General features: G+C 38.3%; 1 protein-coding gene across 26 annotated transcripts in view; it reads right to left on the bottom strand.

The window, feature by feature from the left end:
- Luc7l2 (LUC7-like 2 (S. cerevisiae)) overlaps positions 1-17,785 on the bottom strand; it is a 58,620-nt gene that overhangs the window by 20,162 nt on the left and 20,673 nt on the right. For all 26 annotated transcript variants that reach the window (NM_001311099.2, NM_001331222.1, NM_138680.3 and 23 more), the window contains 2 exons: positions 4,653-4,751; positions 506-616 (listed from right to left, as the gene is read on the bottom strand). In NM_001311099.2, coding sequence (NP_001298028.1) covers positions 506-616; positions 4,653-4,748 — 207 coding nt within the window. In that variant the 5' untranslated portion in view covers positions 4,749-4,751. The remainder of the gene's footprint in view (positions 1-505; positions 617-4,652; positions 4,752-17,785) is intronic.

Here is a 17,785-nt window from a genome sequence, read left to right as displayed (position 1 = left end):
ACATGCTTGACTGACAAATTCTGGGTAATATATAATTATCAATAGTACTGTTATATTCTTGTTATATTAGTTGTTAACATTTGAGTAGGTAAAAATTCTATAGATAACTTATCAATAATCAAAAAGTTGGACTGAGCCTGGCATAGAGGCTTTATTAATCTTAGCACACAGAGGCAAAGGCAGGTAGATTTCTCTGAGTTCAAGACCTGCCTGGTCTATAGAATATGTTCTAAGCCAGCCAGGATTACACACAGTGAAACCCTGTCTTAAAAACAGCAAAAAGAAAAAGAAGCCAGTGAATAAGACAGGGTAAAAGTATACTTTATAATCTCAACACTTGGGAGGCAGAGGCAGAGGCAGATCTCTTGTGAGTCTGAATCCAGTATGGTCTAAAAATGAACACCACAACAGACAGGGATACAAAGAGAGTCCCCTATTTCAGGCAATTACAATAAAACCGAATAAAACAAAAAACCCTGATACTTTGAACTAATGAAATTCTTACCTTTGCAGCCACTTCAGCACTTATCTCTTCTTGAGTTTCTGCTAGTCTTTTCTTAGATACTTCTGTTCTTCTATCACAATCTGCAATGAATGACTGCAGATGATCCATGGCCTAGAAAATTTTAATATAAAACAATTACTACCACAAATCAATGTTATCCTGAACAATCTTCACAAAACAATGTATTTTGAGTAGTGGAAGAAGTCCTAGGTAAAGAAATGCTTTCCTATCACACAGGAAGCCCTGAGATTAATTTCCAACACTCCTGCAGCCTCTTCCTAAAACAAGAAAATCACAGGGCTGAGGACATGGTTAGTGACAGCATGCGTGAGCCTCTGGGTTTCAAGCAATTCTAAAAAATAAAAGTTCAGGAAAAGGAAACAAACAAACAAACAAAAACCCAAAACCCTCAAAACAGTAATAAAAAGTATCATTCCTATGGTATCATAGGAAAAAAATAAAATAAAAAGCCAAACAATGACAATTTAGAAGTACACTCCTGTTATCTCAGCACTGAGAAAGAATGGCAAACTGAAGAGCAGCTTGAATAACAGCATGTGTCAAGACAACCAAAGCAATACAACTAAGAAAATGTCTCAACCAAGCCAAGATGACCTGATTGCTACTAAGCCTAAAGACTTGAGTTTCATTTCCAGGATACACAACAGAGAAACAATTCCTGAAAGCTAATCTTTGACCACAGACAGACAGGGAAACACACACACACAACATGGAAGACCACTATAATGTCAGTAAGATTTATTTCTGGATATTTAGGTAACTATTTGTATCCTGTGGTTTTCAAATTACAATAAAGAGGAAATATGCCATTAACAAATTTAACAATGCCTGGATCAGGAAAAAAATGCAAACAAATGAGGTATATCTGATTTTATAAAATAAATGTCAAATCACTAGGCATGATGGCACACACCTTTAATCTCAGTTCTTGAGAGGCAAAGGCAGACAGATCTCTGAGTTCAGAGCCAACCTAGTCTACATAGCTAATTCCAGGACAGCCAGAGCTACACAGAGAAATCCTCTCTCCAAAAATCAGAAGGAAAAAAAGTAAATTTAAAAACAAGCATTCAACTGTAGCAGTTTGAATGAGATATCCACCATATACTCGAGCACTTGAAGACTTGGTCCACAGTTGATAGCCTTCTTCAGGTTTAAGAGGTATGCCCTTAATGAAAGAAGCATGCCACTAGGTCAGGCTTTAAGGTTTCAAAAGCCACTGCCAGTTTGTTCTCTCACTTGTTTGCTGTCAGGCCTCCCTGCCATGAAGTGAATGTAGACTCTCATTCCTCTGCAACTTTACATCCAAGTAAGTTACTTTGGTCCTGGTGGTTTTATCACAGTGATAGCAAAGTGAATATTATGTATATCAGCTAAAAATAGAAATTTATTGTACATACACTGAACTTAAAAATGAGACAAGAAATTCCACAAAGTTAAATCACAAAACAAATCTTCTTTCATTTCCTTATATAAAGTCAAAGATAGCATCCTAAAGTAGTAAAAATAACAATGAACTCATCAAGAAATATTATTGGTTCTATGAAGTAGCTATTTTGGCTGGTTTTTTATATATATAACAGAATAAATCCAAGATGTACAAAGGATTTAAAATAAGCCCCTCACAGGGCTAGAAATATAGCTCAGCACTTGCTTTTCTTGTAAAACACCTGTGTTTGGTTCACAGCATCCACATGTAGCTCACAGCCATCTGTAACTACCAGGGTATCTGATGCTTCATGAGTATCAGATATGCACCTGATGAACATATACTCAAAGATGCACACTCAAGTGCAAAACATTCAAACAGACACACGTACAAAATAAAAATCTAAAAACTGAAAATAAAAACATAGAAGAGGAAAACATAGATGAGAATTATTTTAGGTCAAAATTGAAGAGATTTTTCAAATTGATAAAATAAGTATTATAAGCACTGATTAGACAGTATAAATAAAAATACTATCTAAAGGAAAAGTCATCAAAAGAAAAATAAGATAGGAAAATGTATACTATACACAAGAAAATGGGTTGACTTTCATAATTTATAAAAAGTTATATAAGTCAACCAGAAAGCTGATAACACTCATGTTTAGCAAAGTTGGAAAATCCATGCATTATGCATGATGTTAAGTACAATCAGCACATTCACCTTCACACATAAAAATGCAAAATTAAAACCCTTACACTCATTCTCTCCTGTTTGTCAGCAGTGCTTTGACAACAGTGTGCAGCACAAAAGGGAAAATCCTTGTAACTTACGCCCAGACAGTATTAAATGTATTTCTATAGATGGTTTTCATTTCCATTAACAAAAGTTTTTAGATGTTCAAAGAGACAGTAGAACCTATTTATTGCTAGCTAAATAAAATTACCTAATTTCACTGATGAAGAGCAGAAGATTTTTGTTGACCACAATGTCTTATGTACATGTATTTAAAAAGAAAATGTAAAAAGTTTTAAGAGCTATGTTCTGTAAACCATATTGTGTAATTTAATTTCTCTTTGCCTGCATATATATATGTATATGCACAGTGTCTACAGACATCAGAAGAGGGCATCAGATCTCCTAGAACTGAAATTATGCTTGTGACCGAAAATATGAGTGCCCTTAACCATTAAGCCCCACGTTTATCTTTATACGAGAAATCTTTCTTTTGTCTTCTTCTTCTCCCCACCCCCTCTTTTATTTGGTTTTCAATTTGAGACAGGGCTTCGTTGTGTAGCCTTGGTTATCTCGACCTCATTGCTCTGTAGACCAGGCTGGCCTTGAATGGAAGCTTTGCCTGCCTCTGTCTCCCCCGTGCTAGGTGTGCCCCACCACCACACAGCAAGAAAGTCTTCTATAGAAAGAATGATATTAAATCACTCTGTAACTCATGGATACCTAAACAGCATTTTCTATTTCTTTTATTATTTTACATTAAAAGCATGCCAAACTGGGAGGTGGGTGGGGGTGGGGTGAGGTGAAGCATGCCTCTTAATCCCAGAACTTGGGAAGCAGAGGCAAGTGGATCTCTGAATGTAAAGCCAACCTGGTCTACAGAGCTAGTTCCAGGACAAGCAGAGTTTAAAACTTCTGTGTTGAAAAAAAAAAAGGAGGGGAGGGGAGTGGCAGTGGCAGGCAGTGGTTGGTGGCACACTCCTTTAACCCTAGCACCTGGGAGGCAAAAACAGGTGGATCTCTAAGTTCAAGACCAGCCTGTTCTACAGATCGACCCCCCAGGATTACCAGAGCAGCACAGAGACCTAGGGGAGGGATGGAGGGATAGAGGATGAGGGTGTGTGTGTGTGTGTGAGTGTGTGTGTGAGTGTGTGAGAGAGAGAGAGAGAGAGAGAGAGAGAGAGAGACAGACAGACAGACAGACAGACAGAGAGACAGACAGAGACAGAGAGAGAGAGAAACAGAGAGAGAGAGAAACAGAGAGAGAAAGGGGGAGCAGGGGCTGGTGAGATGGCTCAGTGGGTAAGAGCACCCGACTGCTCTTCCGAAGGTCCAGAGTTCAAATCCCAGCAACCACATGGTGGCTCACAACCATCCGTAACAAGATCTGACTCCCTCTTCTGGTGTGTCTGAAGATAGCTACAGTGTACTTACTATAATAATAAATAAAAAATCTTAAAAAAAAAAAAAAAAGAAAGGGGGAGCAACATGGTTCAGAGGCTGCAGGATAGTCTGGAGATAAGTGCTTGTTACTATCAGTTAAGACTTTTATACAGCCGGGCAGTGGTGGCGCATGCCTTTAATCGCAGCACTCAGGAGACAGCCTGGTGTACAGAGTGAGTTACAGAATGAGTTCCAGGACAGCCAGGGCTACACAGAGAAACCCTGTCTCGAAACACACCCCCTCAAAAAAAAGAGAGAGAGAGTTTTATACATTTTCATAAATATTCAATCTCATATACTGAACATTTTGAGTTAGGGCTAGATCAGTGATAAAGTACTTGTCTACTCTGTATAAGGCCTTGGGTTTCATCTCAGCACTACAAACTGGGGTAGTGTGGGTGAGTATTATCTATATAGTAACCTTCATACTATCACAAAGATACGTTCCTAAGTAAGAGACACTAGTTTACGTTCAAAATTTTACCACAACAGACAATGTAATATGAAAGCAAAACCACATACATCAAGTTCAAAGAAAAAGTCTTGTTCTTTGGACGCAATTTCATAATCTGCTCTTAAAGCCAGGTCATGGACTTTCAAGCATTCTCCAAGATCCATTCTCTAGGAAAGAAAATAAAGACAATATATTAGAAACATGTATTTTAAAATTCATCACTATCACAGTTCTCTTCAGAGAACTGTATAATATACTAAGTCATGCAGTGAGTACACTTCTTCATTTAATGAACTGTCAAAATATAAAATTTTAGACAATTAGAGCTGAGGAGGTAGATTGGTTGCTAAGTGCTTATCTGGCATACAGAAAGTCCTGGGTTCAATCCCTAGCCCTCCATAAACTCAATATGGTGGTACAGACCTATACTATCAGTGCTGTGTAGATAGAAGTAGGAGGATTGGAAAGTCAAAGGCCAGATACATAGCAAGTTCAATATCAGCCTGGGCTCATGAGGAAATCTCAGAGGAAAAACACAAACCAAAAAAGGGGGGCAGAAGGGGACGAAAACTATGATTCTTTTTGGAATGTGATGGCCTTTCTTGTTTTATTATATTTTATTTTCTTTGTTCACATGCACAGACACTTGCCATGGAGTAAATGTGGAGGACAGAGACCAACATGTGGGAACTGATTCTCTCCTACCAATCCTGGGGATCTGAACTCAGGCTATCACTGAGCCATCTCTCCAGCTCCAGCCTGATACTCTTGAGATGTTAGGGTTATAGATATTTGCTGCCATAGCTGCGTTGTTTACCACTCATTAGATTCATTTTAAATGCATCCTCATGAGAAACATTTTTCTGGGCTGATGAGATGGCTCAGTGGTTGCTCTTTCACAGGACTTGGTTCTGTTCTCAGCACCGACATGGCAGCTAACAATGATCTGCAACTATAGTTACAGGAGGTGTGACACCCTCTTTTTGCTATGACACCCTCATCCAGCACCAGGCATGCATGTGGTACACAGATATACATGCAGATAAAATACAACAGATGCAGTGTGGTGGTGGCGCACGCCTTTAATCCCAGCACTTGGGAGACAGAGGCAGCTGCCTGAGTTCAAGGCCAGCCTGGTCTACAAAGAGAGTTCCAGGACAGCCAGAGCTATTCAGAGAAACCCTGTCTCAAGAAAAACAACAAAAACAACAAACTCACAAAAGAAAAATTAATCTTAAAAAGTCTCAGGTTAGAGGATCTCATGGCAGACAGACAAACGACAAATCGGGGAAGGAAAGGAGGGAGGAAAGAGGCAGGTGTGGAGGAAGCAGAATTGTAGTAGTATTACAAACACATTTAGTGGAACGTTCCTGCAATCATAGCATTTGAAACACTGAGACATGAAGACTGCAAGTTAGGGGCCAGTAATCAGTCAGTGTCTTCCTTCTACCTCCAAAGAAAAACAAAAACCAACTAATGTAACAACGAAATTAGAGCATCTTCTACAGCAATCTGAGACTTACTTGTATATCTAGAAACTAAAATGACTCAGCCAACCTTGCTTTTTTGCCAATAACCTACATATGTACAAAACAAAATATACGAACAATCATTTTGTATAGTACCCTAAAAAATAGGACATTCACTAGATAAAGATTTTGAAAAAATTCAAAAGATTTGAAAGAACTGATATAAAGCAGGCAAAATTTAACTAATCATACCTTATATTTACAAAAATTTACAAGTAGTTAGGTATGAACAAAGAATTACAGAAATTCTAAAACTAGTCAAGGTTTGGGTTGGTGGTATGAGCCTCTGACCCCTAGGGCTTAGAAGGCAGAGGAGGCACTTTGTGCATTTGAACCAAATCTACATAGGGTACCTATAATCCTAGCACTTAGGAACCTGAGGCAGAATGATCTCCAGTGGGTTTCTTAGACTACAAAACACTGCCTCAAAAAATTAAGCTAAGGGGCTAGAAAAATGGCTCAACACTCGCTCCTCCTCCTCCAGAGTACTCCACTTAAGTTCCCAGCACTCATGTCAGGCAGCTAACAATGACCTGTAAATATAGCTCAGGAACGTGACACCTATACAGTCACCTGCATATACCTGGCACACATACACAAAGATACACACCCTAAAATATATAAACACACACACACACACACACACAAAAAAAAAACTAAGAATATTTTACAGTATGGCATAAGATAAATCTGTGTGATCTAAAACTGTGCTCTACAATCTCATAACAAATCTATTACTGGTTTTTTTTTTTTTAAAGATTTATTTATTAATATATGTAAGTACACTGTAGCTGTCTTCAGACACTCCAGAAGAGGGAGTCAGATCTTGTTGCGGATGGTTGTGAGCCACCATGTGGTTGCTGGGATTTGAACTCTGGACCTTTGGAAGAGCAGTCGGGTGCTCTTACCCACTGAGCCATCTCACCAGCCCTATTACTGGTTTTTAATGAATACTTTGATAATTAACTTTACATCTTGATTTTCTCTTCTATGATTTCACCTTATCTGGCTTTTATGCACATTTTAGTATTAAGATACCTGGTCTCAACTATTCATCTTTCAAAATGTGCTTCTTAGGTCAGAATTTGCTCTAATATATTTTTTTATTCATTATTATTGTTTGTGTGTGTATGGAAGGGGGCCTGGGGGGAAGTGAGTGTCACAGGATGCCTGTGAAAGTGAAAAAAACAACCTTGTAGAGTCTGTGTGTTCCCTACCTCTACATTTATTTTACATGAGTCCTAAGGATGGAATTCTGGTTGCCAAGCTTGCATACTAAGTGCTTTTATCCATGAAGCCATCTTTACCAGACCAGAGTTCATTCTTAAAAGCAAGCCTTCTAGATCTGGGAACTCAGCTCAGTGCTAGAGCACTTACTTAGCAAATACAAGGCACAGAGTTTGGGCCTCAGTCAAAAACAAAACCCCAAAACAACAGCAAAAACCCAAGGCAACTAAAACTAGCCTTAAGAGATTTTTTTCACTTCACTTGTGTCCTTCTAAAACTAGCTATAATGAGGTGTATCTGTACCCCAGTATCTTCAGAGTCAACCTCATTTCTCCAGGAACATTTCTCCAAGGACAACAGGTATCACAAGACAGTTTTTCTGAATTATAGAAACAGTCCGTTGCTTTCTCTTTTGTATCCACCATGACAAAGTATCTGCTTTGATATGGTATCAGGCATAGTATTAAAAGAAAAAAAAAAAAAAAAGTCCACAAAGAAACTCCTTACAACTTCCTGCCCTTGTAAAAGTCAATGCAAGGGGAAACCTACCTTGGTCAACAATTTCCATGACCCTAGTACCCTAAGCAATTAAAAGCCACTACAGAAGAAACCACAACAAAAATACACCGAGGACCAAAACAATTCTCAAGAGCCTTTGCCCCTCTTAAGCTCCATCCAGACACCACATAAATGAAGCACTAATGCTTCCAAAACCAAGTGAAAACATACTGGCTGCTGCCGGTGATACTTCTCTTCAGAAATAAAGTGAATAAAACAAAATAAAATGCTTGGTTTACTCTGATTTCAAACCATTTCAAATGTTTCTCCAAGAAGTCTTGACCAATTATTATCTCTGATCCTAATAATTGCTCTTTAAAATTCCTCAACATCTACATTTTTTCCTGTTTAACAAAGTAGATTCTATTAAGTGCTTTTAATTTTTTAATTTCTGAAAGTTGATGTTATCATTCCAAATGGACTCTAAGCTTCCTAAGAAAAATGGTCTATTTCTGTTTTTCTCTCTACAAACCATGTTTTGCACTGTCCATGTTTCCCAAGTCATTACTATTAAATACATTTGGCTTGAATAAGCAACTCTGAAGAATTTGAGCAATATAATCTGTACAAAGGTACATGGATATAAGCTTTAATAATTTTTTTCTTAGAAAAAAGAAATATCTTAAGAGCCTCTTTACCAGAGTTTGATGGAACATATAACCATTAAAAACCATGATCTTGGGCTAGAAAGGTAAGGTTCAGGGGTTAAAAGATCTAGTAGCTTTTCCAGGACCAAAGGTCAATTCCTAGGACCTACATGATGGCTTACAACAGTCTGTAACTCTAATTCTAGGGGATTCCAATGCCATCCTCTAGCCTTGAAGGGCACCAGACACACATGTGGCAAAACACCCATGTATGTATGTATATATGATGTTGAAATAATAAATTTTAAAAGATCAAGACCCATGTCCCTTCTAATGTGCCTAGTAGTCCAAGCCTATAAAATTAGTATTTGAAAGACTGAATCAGGAAGATGAACATCAGCCAGGGCTAACACAGGCTCTCTTTCAGTGTGTGGTGGCATATACACTTAATTGTATCACTTGGGAGGCAGAGAGAGGTGGATCTCTGAATTCCTGGTCAGCCTGGCTCTAGAGTTCCAGAAGAGCCAGGGCTACAAAGAACAACTGTCTTGGGGGTGGCGTAGTGTCAACGAAACTCTCCTTTAGCAAATGGTTTAGAAAGAGTGCTCACACAACACAAAATTTAAATTTTTCACACATCCTTGACAAGTGGGAGAGAGATGGCAAAAAGACATAAAATATGTTCCTTATATGTGTGTGATTTAGAAATACATTACTAAGCTAGTGGTATGATGGGCATGGTGCTCATGAAATTCAAAAACAGCCTGGATACACAACTTTAATGCAAGCACTGCCTGGGTGAAACTATGAGGAAATAGGTGGGGTGGGAAATGCACTACGATGAGACATTTGTTTTGTAATTTTGCTTTTGTTGTTTGTTGTAGTAATAAATATTAAAAATCCCAGATTCTTCATGGCCTTTGACCATTTATGTTCCTGGATAAAAAATGCACACAGCCATCATATTTTTACTATGCCTTAGATAGCACAATAGCTGTTATGCTGACTAAGGGTTTTGAGGTTTTAGAGATAAGGTTTCTCTGTGTAGCCCTGAATATCCTCAAACTCAAGAGTATATTAATATATGTGTACAAACACACATTCACACACACACACCACTAAAACTAGAAACAGTAATAGATCTAATTATAACTATATGTACAGGAATGTTTAGTATTGTACTATACACCAAATTTGAAAACAAAATGAGTTACTGATATTAATGTCAGTAATAATAATCATTGGATAAAATAAAAGGATCCTATTATAAAATATCATACATGAGCGGGATACGGTGGCCCACATCTTTAATCCCACCACTATGAAGGCAGAGCCATGAGGATCCCAATGAGTTCAAAGGCAGTCTGGTCTACATAGTGAGTTCCAAGACAGTCAAGACTATAGAAGGGACCTTGTGTCAAAAAATAAATTAGCTAAAAATTATACTACACATGGTTTTAATAAACTTAAGGCAGCTATATGAAAACCTCTCAATAATATCAAAACAATTCAATACAATGCTGTTTCTCAAAACATATACTAGGTGCCAGGTGGTGGTAACGCACGCCTTTAATCCCGGCACTTAGGAAGCAAAAGCAGGCAGGTCTTTGAGTTCAAAGCCAAATTGGTCTACAGAATAAGTTCCAGGACAGTCAAGGATACACAGAAACCCTGTCTTGAAAAAGCAAAAAAACAAAACAATAATAAGTAAAAAATTCACACACTTGTAAATGGAGAAAAAATTTGGATATTATATAAAAAATATACTAGACATTAAGCCAAATCCAAAAAATAAAAATCTCCATTTATCTCTTATCAACCTCCTGATTCTGAAAAACTCATTTCTCTTTCTTTTCACAAGTACTTTTCGATTGTTATATGAATCAAATAAGAGGTTTATGAAAACCCTTTCAAGATAACTTGTGCAAACTGACTAAACTGAGTTAATAAATTCAATGGAGACAGTTTTGATCACTGTCACACTCCTCAGGCCTCTATCAGGAGCCACCACTCCTTGTGCTCGGTTCCTTGCCATGCAGCATTATCATCCAGCAAGTATTGAAGAACAAAGAACATGTTCTCTTGACTCAAAACTTTCCAGTGCTTATATTTTCAAAACAACTCATGGAAGGTTATTTCTATCAAGTATCAGGATGTATGAGGTGCATTTCCAGGAAGTAAAGTCATTTACACACACTAAAGACTAATAAGCAATATGTTCAGCACATTTTGAAAGAATAAAAAATTATACCCTATTTGGAGAACAAAGAGTGGCATAACTAGAACCAAATGACTTTCTAGGAGAGAATTGTTGGAAGTGGTTTATATATTCAAAACCATGAACATCAGTCCAGTAGGATGGACTGAGAAGAAAAAAGGAGAACAGTAAGTAGAAGGGAATATAAAGACATTACTACTAACAACCCACAATTAATACCACAATCACCATCAATGGATAGTTGTGGTTGCTCAAGCCAGTAGGATTTGCTGAAAAAGACAGGATAATCATAATTAAGTTCAAGGCTAGCCTGGACTACTCAGGAGCTGGAAGAGTTTGCTCATTGGTTAAGAACATTTGTTCTTGCAAAGGGCTCAGGTTTGATTCCCAGTACACACATGGAAGCTCACCTCTTTGGGCATCAGGCAAACATGTGGTACAAAACACTCTTAGACACAAAGTAATAACAAATCTAAATTAAGTAAATAAAAATAAAGTAAAAATACAACAGTTCAATTATAAAAGTAAAGAGAATGGAGGCACCTAGAGTCCTAAAAAGGTAAAAGCAGATGGGAACACCATCTATGATCCAAGTTCCTTATACTTTAGTTAATTTAAATATTTAACTTATCTTTTTGTATTTTCTTATAAAATTCTAAAAGGAAGAATGAAAGACACTCAAATGTGTAATGATAATTTAGGTAAAGTACAAACAGCAAGTAATATAAAAGTAGGTAACTCAGCCGGGCGTGGTGGCGCACGCCTTTAATCCCAGCACTCTAGAAGCAGGCAGATTTCTGAGTTCGAGGCCAGCCTGGTCTACAAAATGAGTTCCAGGACAGCCAGGGCTATACAGAGAAACCCTGTCTCAAAAAAACAAAAAAAAAAGTAGGTAACTCTCAGAACAAAGTGGTTCAAAGACGAACCACAGAAAACACACTACAGGTTTAACATGCATAGCTTTCCACCTACCACTGTTAGGCACACTATTTTCTAAAGCAAAAATCACGAGCATCTTGCCCTTGTATTTTGAACCCTCAGTCCCTTCCTCTGTTGTATTTGTTAAATCACTTAGCATCCAAATGTAATGCTTGCTTAAAAATGAGAGAAACCATAACATGACATGCAAAGAGCAAAGCTTTAACATAGCAAGAGGTGGGTATGAATTTCAATTACACCAGTACGGCTTAAAATAAAGATTTTTCCCTATAAATTCCAATCCTTACATTCAAAATTAACTTTATGTAGTTCTACTTAAAGACTATTTTTATTCTTTGACAATCTTATGCATATATGTAATTTATCTTGATCACATCCAACCCCAATTCTCCTTCTACTCCCTTCATATTTCCAGAACTTCCCTTCCCTCCTTCCCATTGCATGTGCATGGGTATGGGCCATTCACCTAAGCAAGGTGAACTTAACAGCAAATTATCAATGTTAAAAATGAGTATCTGGCCGGGCGTGGTGGCGCACGCCTTTAATCCCAGTGCTCTGGAGGCAAAGGCAGGCGGATTTCTGAGTTCAAAGACATCCTGGTCTACAAAGTGAGTTCCAGGGCTATACAGAGAAACCCTGTCTTGAAAAACCAAAAACCAGCAGTCCTGTTTTTCTAACTCTTCACAATTTACTTTCATGTTTGTTTACAAGACAGAGTCTCACTATATAGTCCAAATTGGCCTCAAACTCAAAATCCTCTTGTCTCAACTTCCCAAGTGCTGACTGCACAGCTAAAGTAGTACAACCATGCTCACATCTTAGCATTTATTCTGTAAATGTTTATTACTTATTTATTTAGAGGCAGGATCACTCTACATAGCCCTGGCTGTCTTGCAATTTACTCTGTAGAACACAGTGACCTTAAACTCATAGAGATCTGTCTGCCTCTGCCTCCCAAGACCTGGAATTAAAGATGTATGCGTTATCTTGCCCTACAGATCTTTGCATTTTAAAGATTGTATCTGGTTATAGTTTTGTATCTGATCTGAGAAATGCAAAGGGTAGCTTGAAAAGACTAAGGTTCATCTTACCTCTCAAAGAATATCTTGACTAAAAAAAAAAAAAAAAAAAAAAAACTACACATGCCTATTCAAGTAGTACAGAGACCAGGTATCATAGTGGAAATCAGAAGCTAAATTATTATGCTAAGGCAATCATGTATAAGCTTGACAAGTTACAAATTCATAGACAGTGGCTAGTCTAGGTAGAGAAAAAAAAGATCCGGGGCCTAGGAAACATGTAAGTGGATGCTCACAGTCAGCTATTGGATGGATCACAGGGCCCCCAATAGAGGAGCTAGAGAAAGTACCCAAGGAGCTAAAGAGGGATCTGCAACCCTATAGGTAGAACAACATTATGAACTAACCAGTACCCCGGAGCTCTTGACTCTAGCTGCATATGTATCAAAAGTCAGCCATCACTGGAAAGAGAGGCCCATTGGACTTACAAACTTTATATGCCCCAGTACAGGGGAACGCCAGGGCCAAAAAGCGGGGTTGGGTGGGTAGGGGAGTGGGGGGAGGGTATGGGGGACTTTTGGGATAGCATTGGAAATGTAAATGAGGAAAATACCTAATTAAAAAAAAAGATGAAAAATGAGAAACATACTATGAAAGAAAAATAATGATAAAAATAAGACCATTGACTTATTCAGGTGACAAATAGAGAGAACAAGGATTTGTTTTACACTATATACAGGAAAAAAGCACACATTTTTAATGCAGAAATAGCATATGACCCTAGGGTGGTGGCATACAACTGTAATCCTAGCACTGCAGAGATAAAAGCAGAACTGATACAACTTGCCAGACCAACCCGTTTTGCATATCAAGTTCTAGGACAGCCAGAGCTACCACAAGGAGACTCTTAAACAATACTAAAAATGTTAACATTTCAACTATTCAATTACATTGTTTTGTTATTTGCTGGTAGGACTTCAGAGATCCTTCCCCCCCCCCCCGCCCCCCAAAGACAAGGTCTCATAGAGCCCAGGCCAAGCTTGAATTTCTGGCCAATCTGTCTGGACCTCCCTCCTCAGTGTTGGAATCACTCCCGACTACAGATAACATTTATAAAAACAAATACTGTGAGTTTGCTTTACCTTTCCATTAAACTCTCACTAACCTGGAGCCCTTCTTACCTCCCCTTCCAATTTCTTCCTCTACTCAATTCCAGTATTTAATTTCATTACTCCAACATTACTAAAATAAATATAACAAAGAATATAAAAACCCATCTCACTTTGCAAGTTTTATCATACATATTTGAATAAACTTACACATTTATACCTTTATATTTTCTATATACCAAAAAATTTTTTCATAAGACATTATATGATTGCTATTGTATATGCTCACCTCAGAGAGCGGCACGATTAAAGGTGTGGCCCTGTTGTGAGTAGGTGTGTCACTGTGGGTATGGGCTATAAGACCCTCATCCTAGCTGCCTGGAAGCCAGTATTCTGCTAGCAGCCTTCAGATGAAGATGTAGAACTCAGGTCCTCCTCAACCAGGCCTGCCTGGATACTGTCATGTTCCTGTCTTGATGATAATGGACTGAACCTCTAAACCTTTAAGCCAAACCCAATTAAAATTTGTCCTTTATAAGACTTGCCTTAGTCATGGTGTCTGTTCACAGCAGTAAAACCTCAACTAAGACAAATGGTCAAAAGGAAAAAAACTGAAGCCCAGTCTCTTCTCTTTTTTTTTTTTTTTTTTTTTTTTTTTTTTGATTTTTTTATCCCACAGTCTCTTCTTATAGTCCTTGGTGCTCTGGATTCTGATATGCAGCCCAGGCTATCCCCAAACTTGCAATACTCTAGAATACTACAGGGCCGGGCGTGGTGGCGCACGCCTTTAATCCCAGCACTCTGGAGGCAGAGGCAGGCGGATTTCTGAGTTCAAGGCCAGCCTGGTCTACAAAATGAATTCAGGACAGCCAGGGCTATACAGAGAAACCCTGTCTCAAAAAACCTAAAAAAAAAAAAAAGAAAGCCTAAAAAAATTCTAGGAATATGCTACTACTCCCACTTAAGAGGCTGCAATTCTATATAGGCCAAGCAAAACATTAACTGCCTTTTTTTAAAAAATATTTATTTATTTATTATATGTAAGCACACTGTAGCTGTTTTCAGACACTCCAGAAGAGGGCATCAAATTTTTTGTTACGGATGGTTGCGAGCCACCATGTGGTTGCTGGGATTTGAACTCAGGACCTTTGGAAGAGCAGTTGGCGCTCTTAACCGCTGAGCCATCTCTCCAGCCCCATTAACTGCTTTTAACCCCATTAACTGCTTTTAAAAGTTATTTTTCTTTAAAGCAAATTTTGTGTGTGTGTGGGGGGGGGGGGGGGGGGCAGGTGTTGACTCTTTCTACTTGTAAACCAAGTGAATGCAGTGCCTCCAGAGGCCAGAAGAAGGTGTTGGATCTCCTAAGACTGGGATTAAGAGTATTATAAACTGTCATGTGGGTGCTGGGGATTGAACCCAGATCCTCTGGAAGCACAGTCAAAGCTCTAGGTCACTAAGTCACCACCACTTCAGCCCCTTAAAAGTTATCTCAGCTGGGCTTGGTTGGCCAGACTATTCATCTCGGCTGTTCTGAGGACTGAAGGATTTTAAGAATAAATTCAAGGGGAGCATGGGCCAGAGAGATCTCTCCTCAAAATAAAAATAATACAAAGAGGATTAGGCATGTAGCTCAATATTGAGATCTTCCCCCTGCATGCTTAGAAAAGGCCGTAGATTTAATGCCAGTACACATCCCTACAAACCCCAAGTTCTCTTAATGAGCAGAAATAATCACTTTTTAGTGGGCTGGTTGGAGTGGTAATAAATACCTTTAATCCCAACACCTGGGAAACAGAAGCAAGGTAAACTTAAGGCCAGGTTGGTCTATAAAGTGAGAACGTCTTCTCTACCTTCCCCCAACAAAGGATTTTATCAAATCATTCTTTTTGCCCTATATTTTTAAAAAATATCTGAACGATGGAGAACCTCAAAGTATTTGATGTTTGTGGCTAATCAACTGTATGTATATTTGAAAGTACTTAAAGTTTTTATTAGCATGTGTTTGATTTGCTTTACAATTAATTGGTGCATTTGTAACTCATCCTCCCTTTTCAATCAAGAGCCTCAAAAAACACAGTAGTTTACTTAGACTTTTAAGAGCAACTTTTGCTGGGCAGTGGTGGCGCATGCCTTTAATCCTGTCTCCAAAAAATATATATATAATAATAATAATAATTTTTGAGTTTGATTTAATAAATTCAAACAATCTCTTAAGATGATATACAAGATTCAGGGGGAAAGTGAGGGGCTGTTTCTTGGTCCTTCTGTAATAATAAGTATTTTACTCATCAGCTAGCTGGGAGGTTTGACCTGCTACAGTTTACCCCTTCCTCCAGCCCCCAACCCCATGAGGCTACTATACTGTTGCTAAAGTTAATAAGGATACCTAAAGTGGTTTGAATGGCAGTGGAGTAGGATAGGTTTCAAAAGCCTTAAGGCAGGCCCCCTGTAAGTCTCCGTCTCTGCCTATGGAACAGGATGTACATGAAGCTCTCAGTAACCACTCCAGCACCATACCTTTTGGACTGTTTCCTAGCCATGAGTGATAATGAATTAGCCCTCTGAAGCTATAAGCAAGTTCTTTTCCTTTGTAAACGTTACCTTGATCATGGTTGTCTCTTCACAACAATAGAACAGAAACTGTCTTAAGTTTTTAAGCTTGTCTAATACCCAGTTGTCTCCAACACCAGAAAAAAACAGCTGTGGTACCATGCTTGTTAGGGAGATAGACCAAATGATCAGTTCAAAGCCATCCTCCAACAAAAAGGGAAGCGTGAGACCAGCTTGGGATGAGTACACAAAGATCTTGTCTCACAAAAAAAACTAAAGAACAGAACAGAACAGAAGACAAGACTTTGTGATTAGGAGAACTGGCTCCTCTTCCAGTGTACTCAGATTCCCAGCACAAGGGTGAAAAACAGCTCCCAACAGTCTGAAATCTAAATGATAGAAGAAAAAACTGACTCCTATACGTTGTCCTCTGATCTCTATACATATGTAGTAGCACAAAGCACATCATGCAAACACACACCATTATGATTTTTTTCTAAAAAAAAAAAAAATTAAGGCTTAGGGGTTGTTCAAGAATGTTTAAAAAGATGTGTGTACTTCTTGAAAGACAGTTCAGCGGTTAAAAGCACTTGTTCCTAGAACCTACATGTGGCTTACCTGTAACTCTAACTCCAGGGGATCCAACACCCTTTTCCTGACCTCTACTGGCACCAAACTAACACATAGTAGTGCATAACCTACATATGTGTAGGTAAAACATTCAAAAAAATAAATCTAATATAAAAAAAACTTTAAAAAAGATGTAGTAGGATACAATCTATAACCCCTGAACTTGGTTGAAGAAAAAAATCTGAAGTTCAAGGTCATCCATGGTTATATAACCAGTTCAAATATAGGCAGTGTTATATGATTTCCTGTCTCAATAATGGAAAAATAAGTAGCAATGGATTCTGTCATTTTGTTGCTCTTATTTTCTAGGTTTATCATAAAGTCATTTTGGTGGCTAAAGAGATAAATCAGTCTGTAAAGTACTTCATTTATGAGCTCAAGGACCTGAAGATGAGCCCCAGTGTCTTAGGTTACTATTGCTTGATGAAACAGCATGACAACTTGGAGAGGAAAGGGTTTATTCGGCTTATGCCTCTACATCATTATTTATCATTTAAACAAAGTCAGGACAGGAACCCAAGCAGAGCAGGTACTTGGAGGCAGGAGGTGAATAGAGGCCATGGAGGGGTGTTGTTTACTAGCCTGCTAAGACTGCTTTTTTTTATAGAATCCAGTACTTAAGAAGGTTTTTTTTTCCCTTAATAGAGGCTCTCTCCTCTTCACTGTCCTAAGCTTGTGTCAAATTGACATAAACTAGCCTGCACATCCAGCACCCATGTAAAATGCCAGATATTAAGGCTGAGGGCATAAAAGCATAAGGATTCCTGGGATTCACTGGGCAGCTGCTTTGGCATTATCAGTAAGCTGCAGGCCAGGTGAGTGAGCTGTGCACCAT

This window comes from Mus musculus, chromosome 6, assembly GCF_000001635.26.
Source record: "Mus musculus strain C57BL/6J chromosome 6, GRCm38.p6 C57BL/6J".
Lineage (NCBI taxonomy): Eukaryota > Metazoa > Chordata > Mammalia > Rodentia > Muridae > Mus > Mus musculus.
This window is presented reverse-complemented; position numbering and strand designations above follow the sequence as displayed.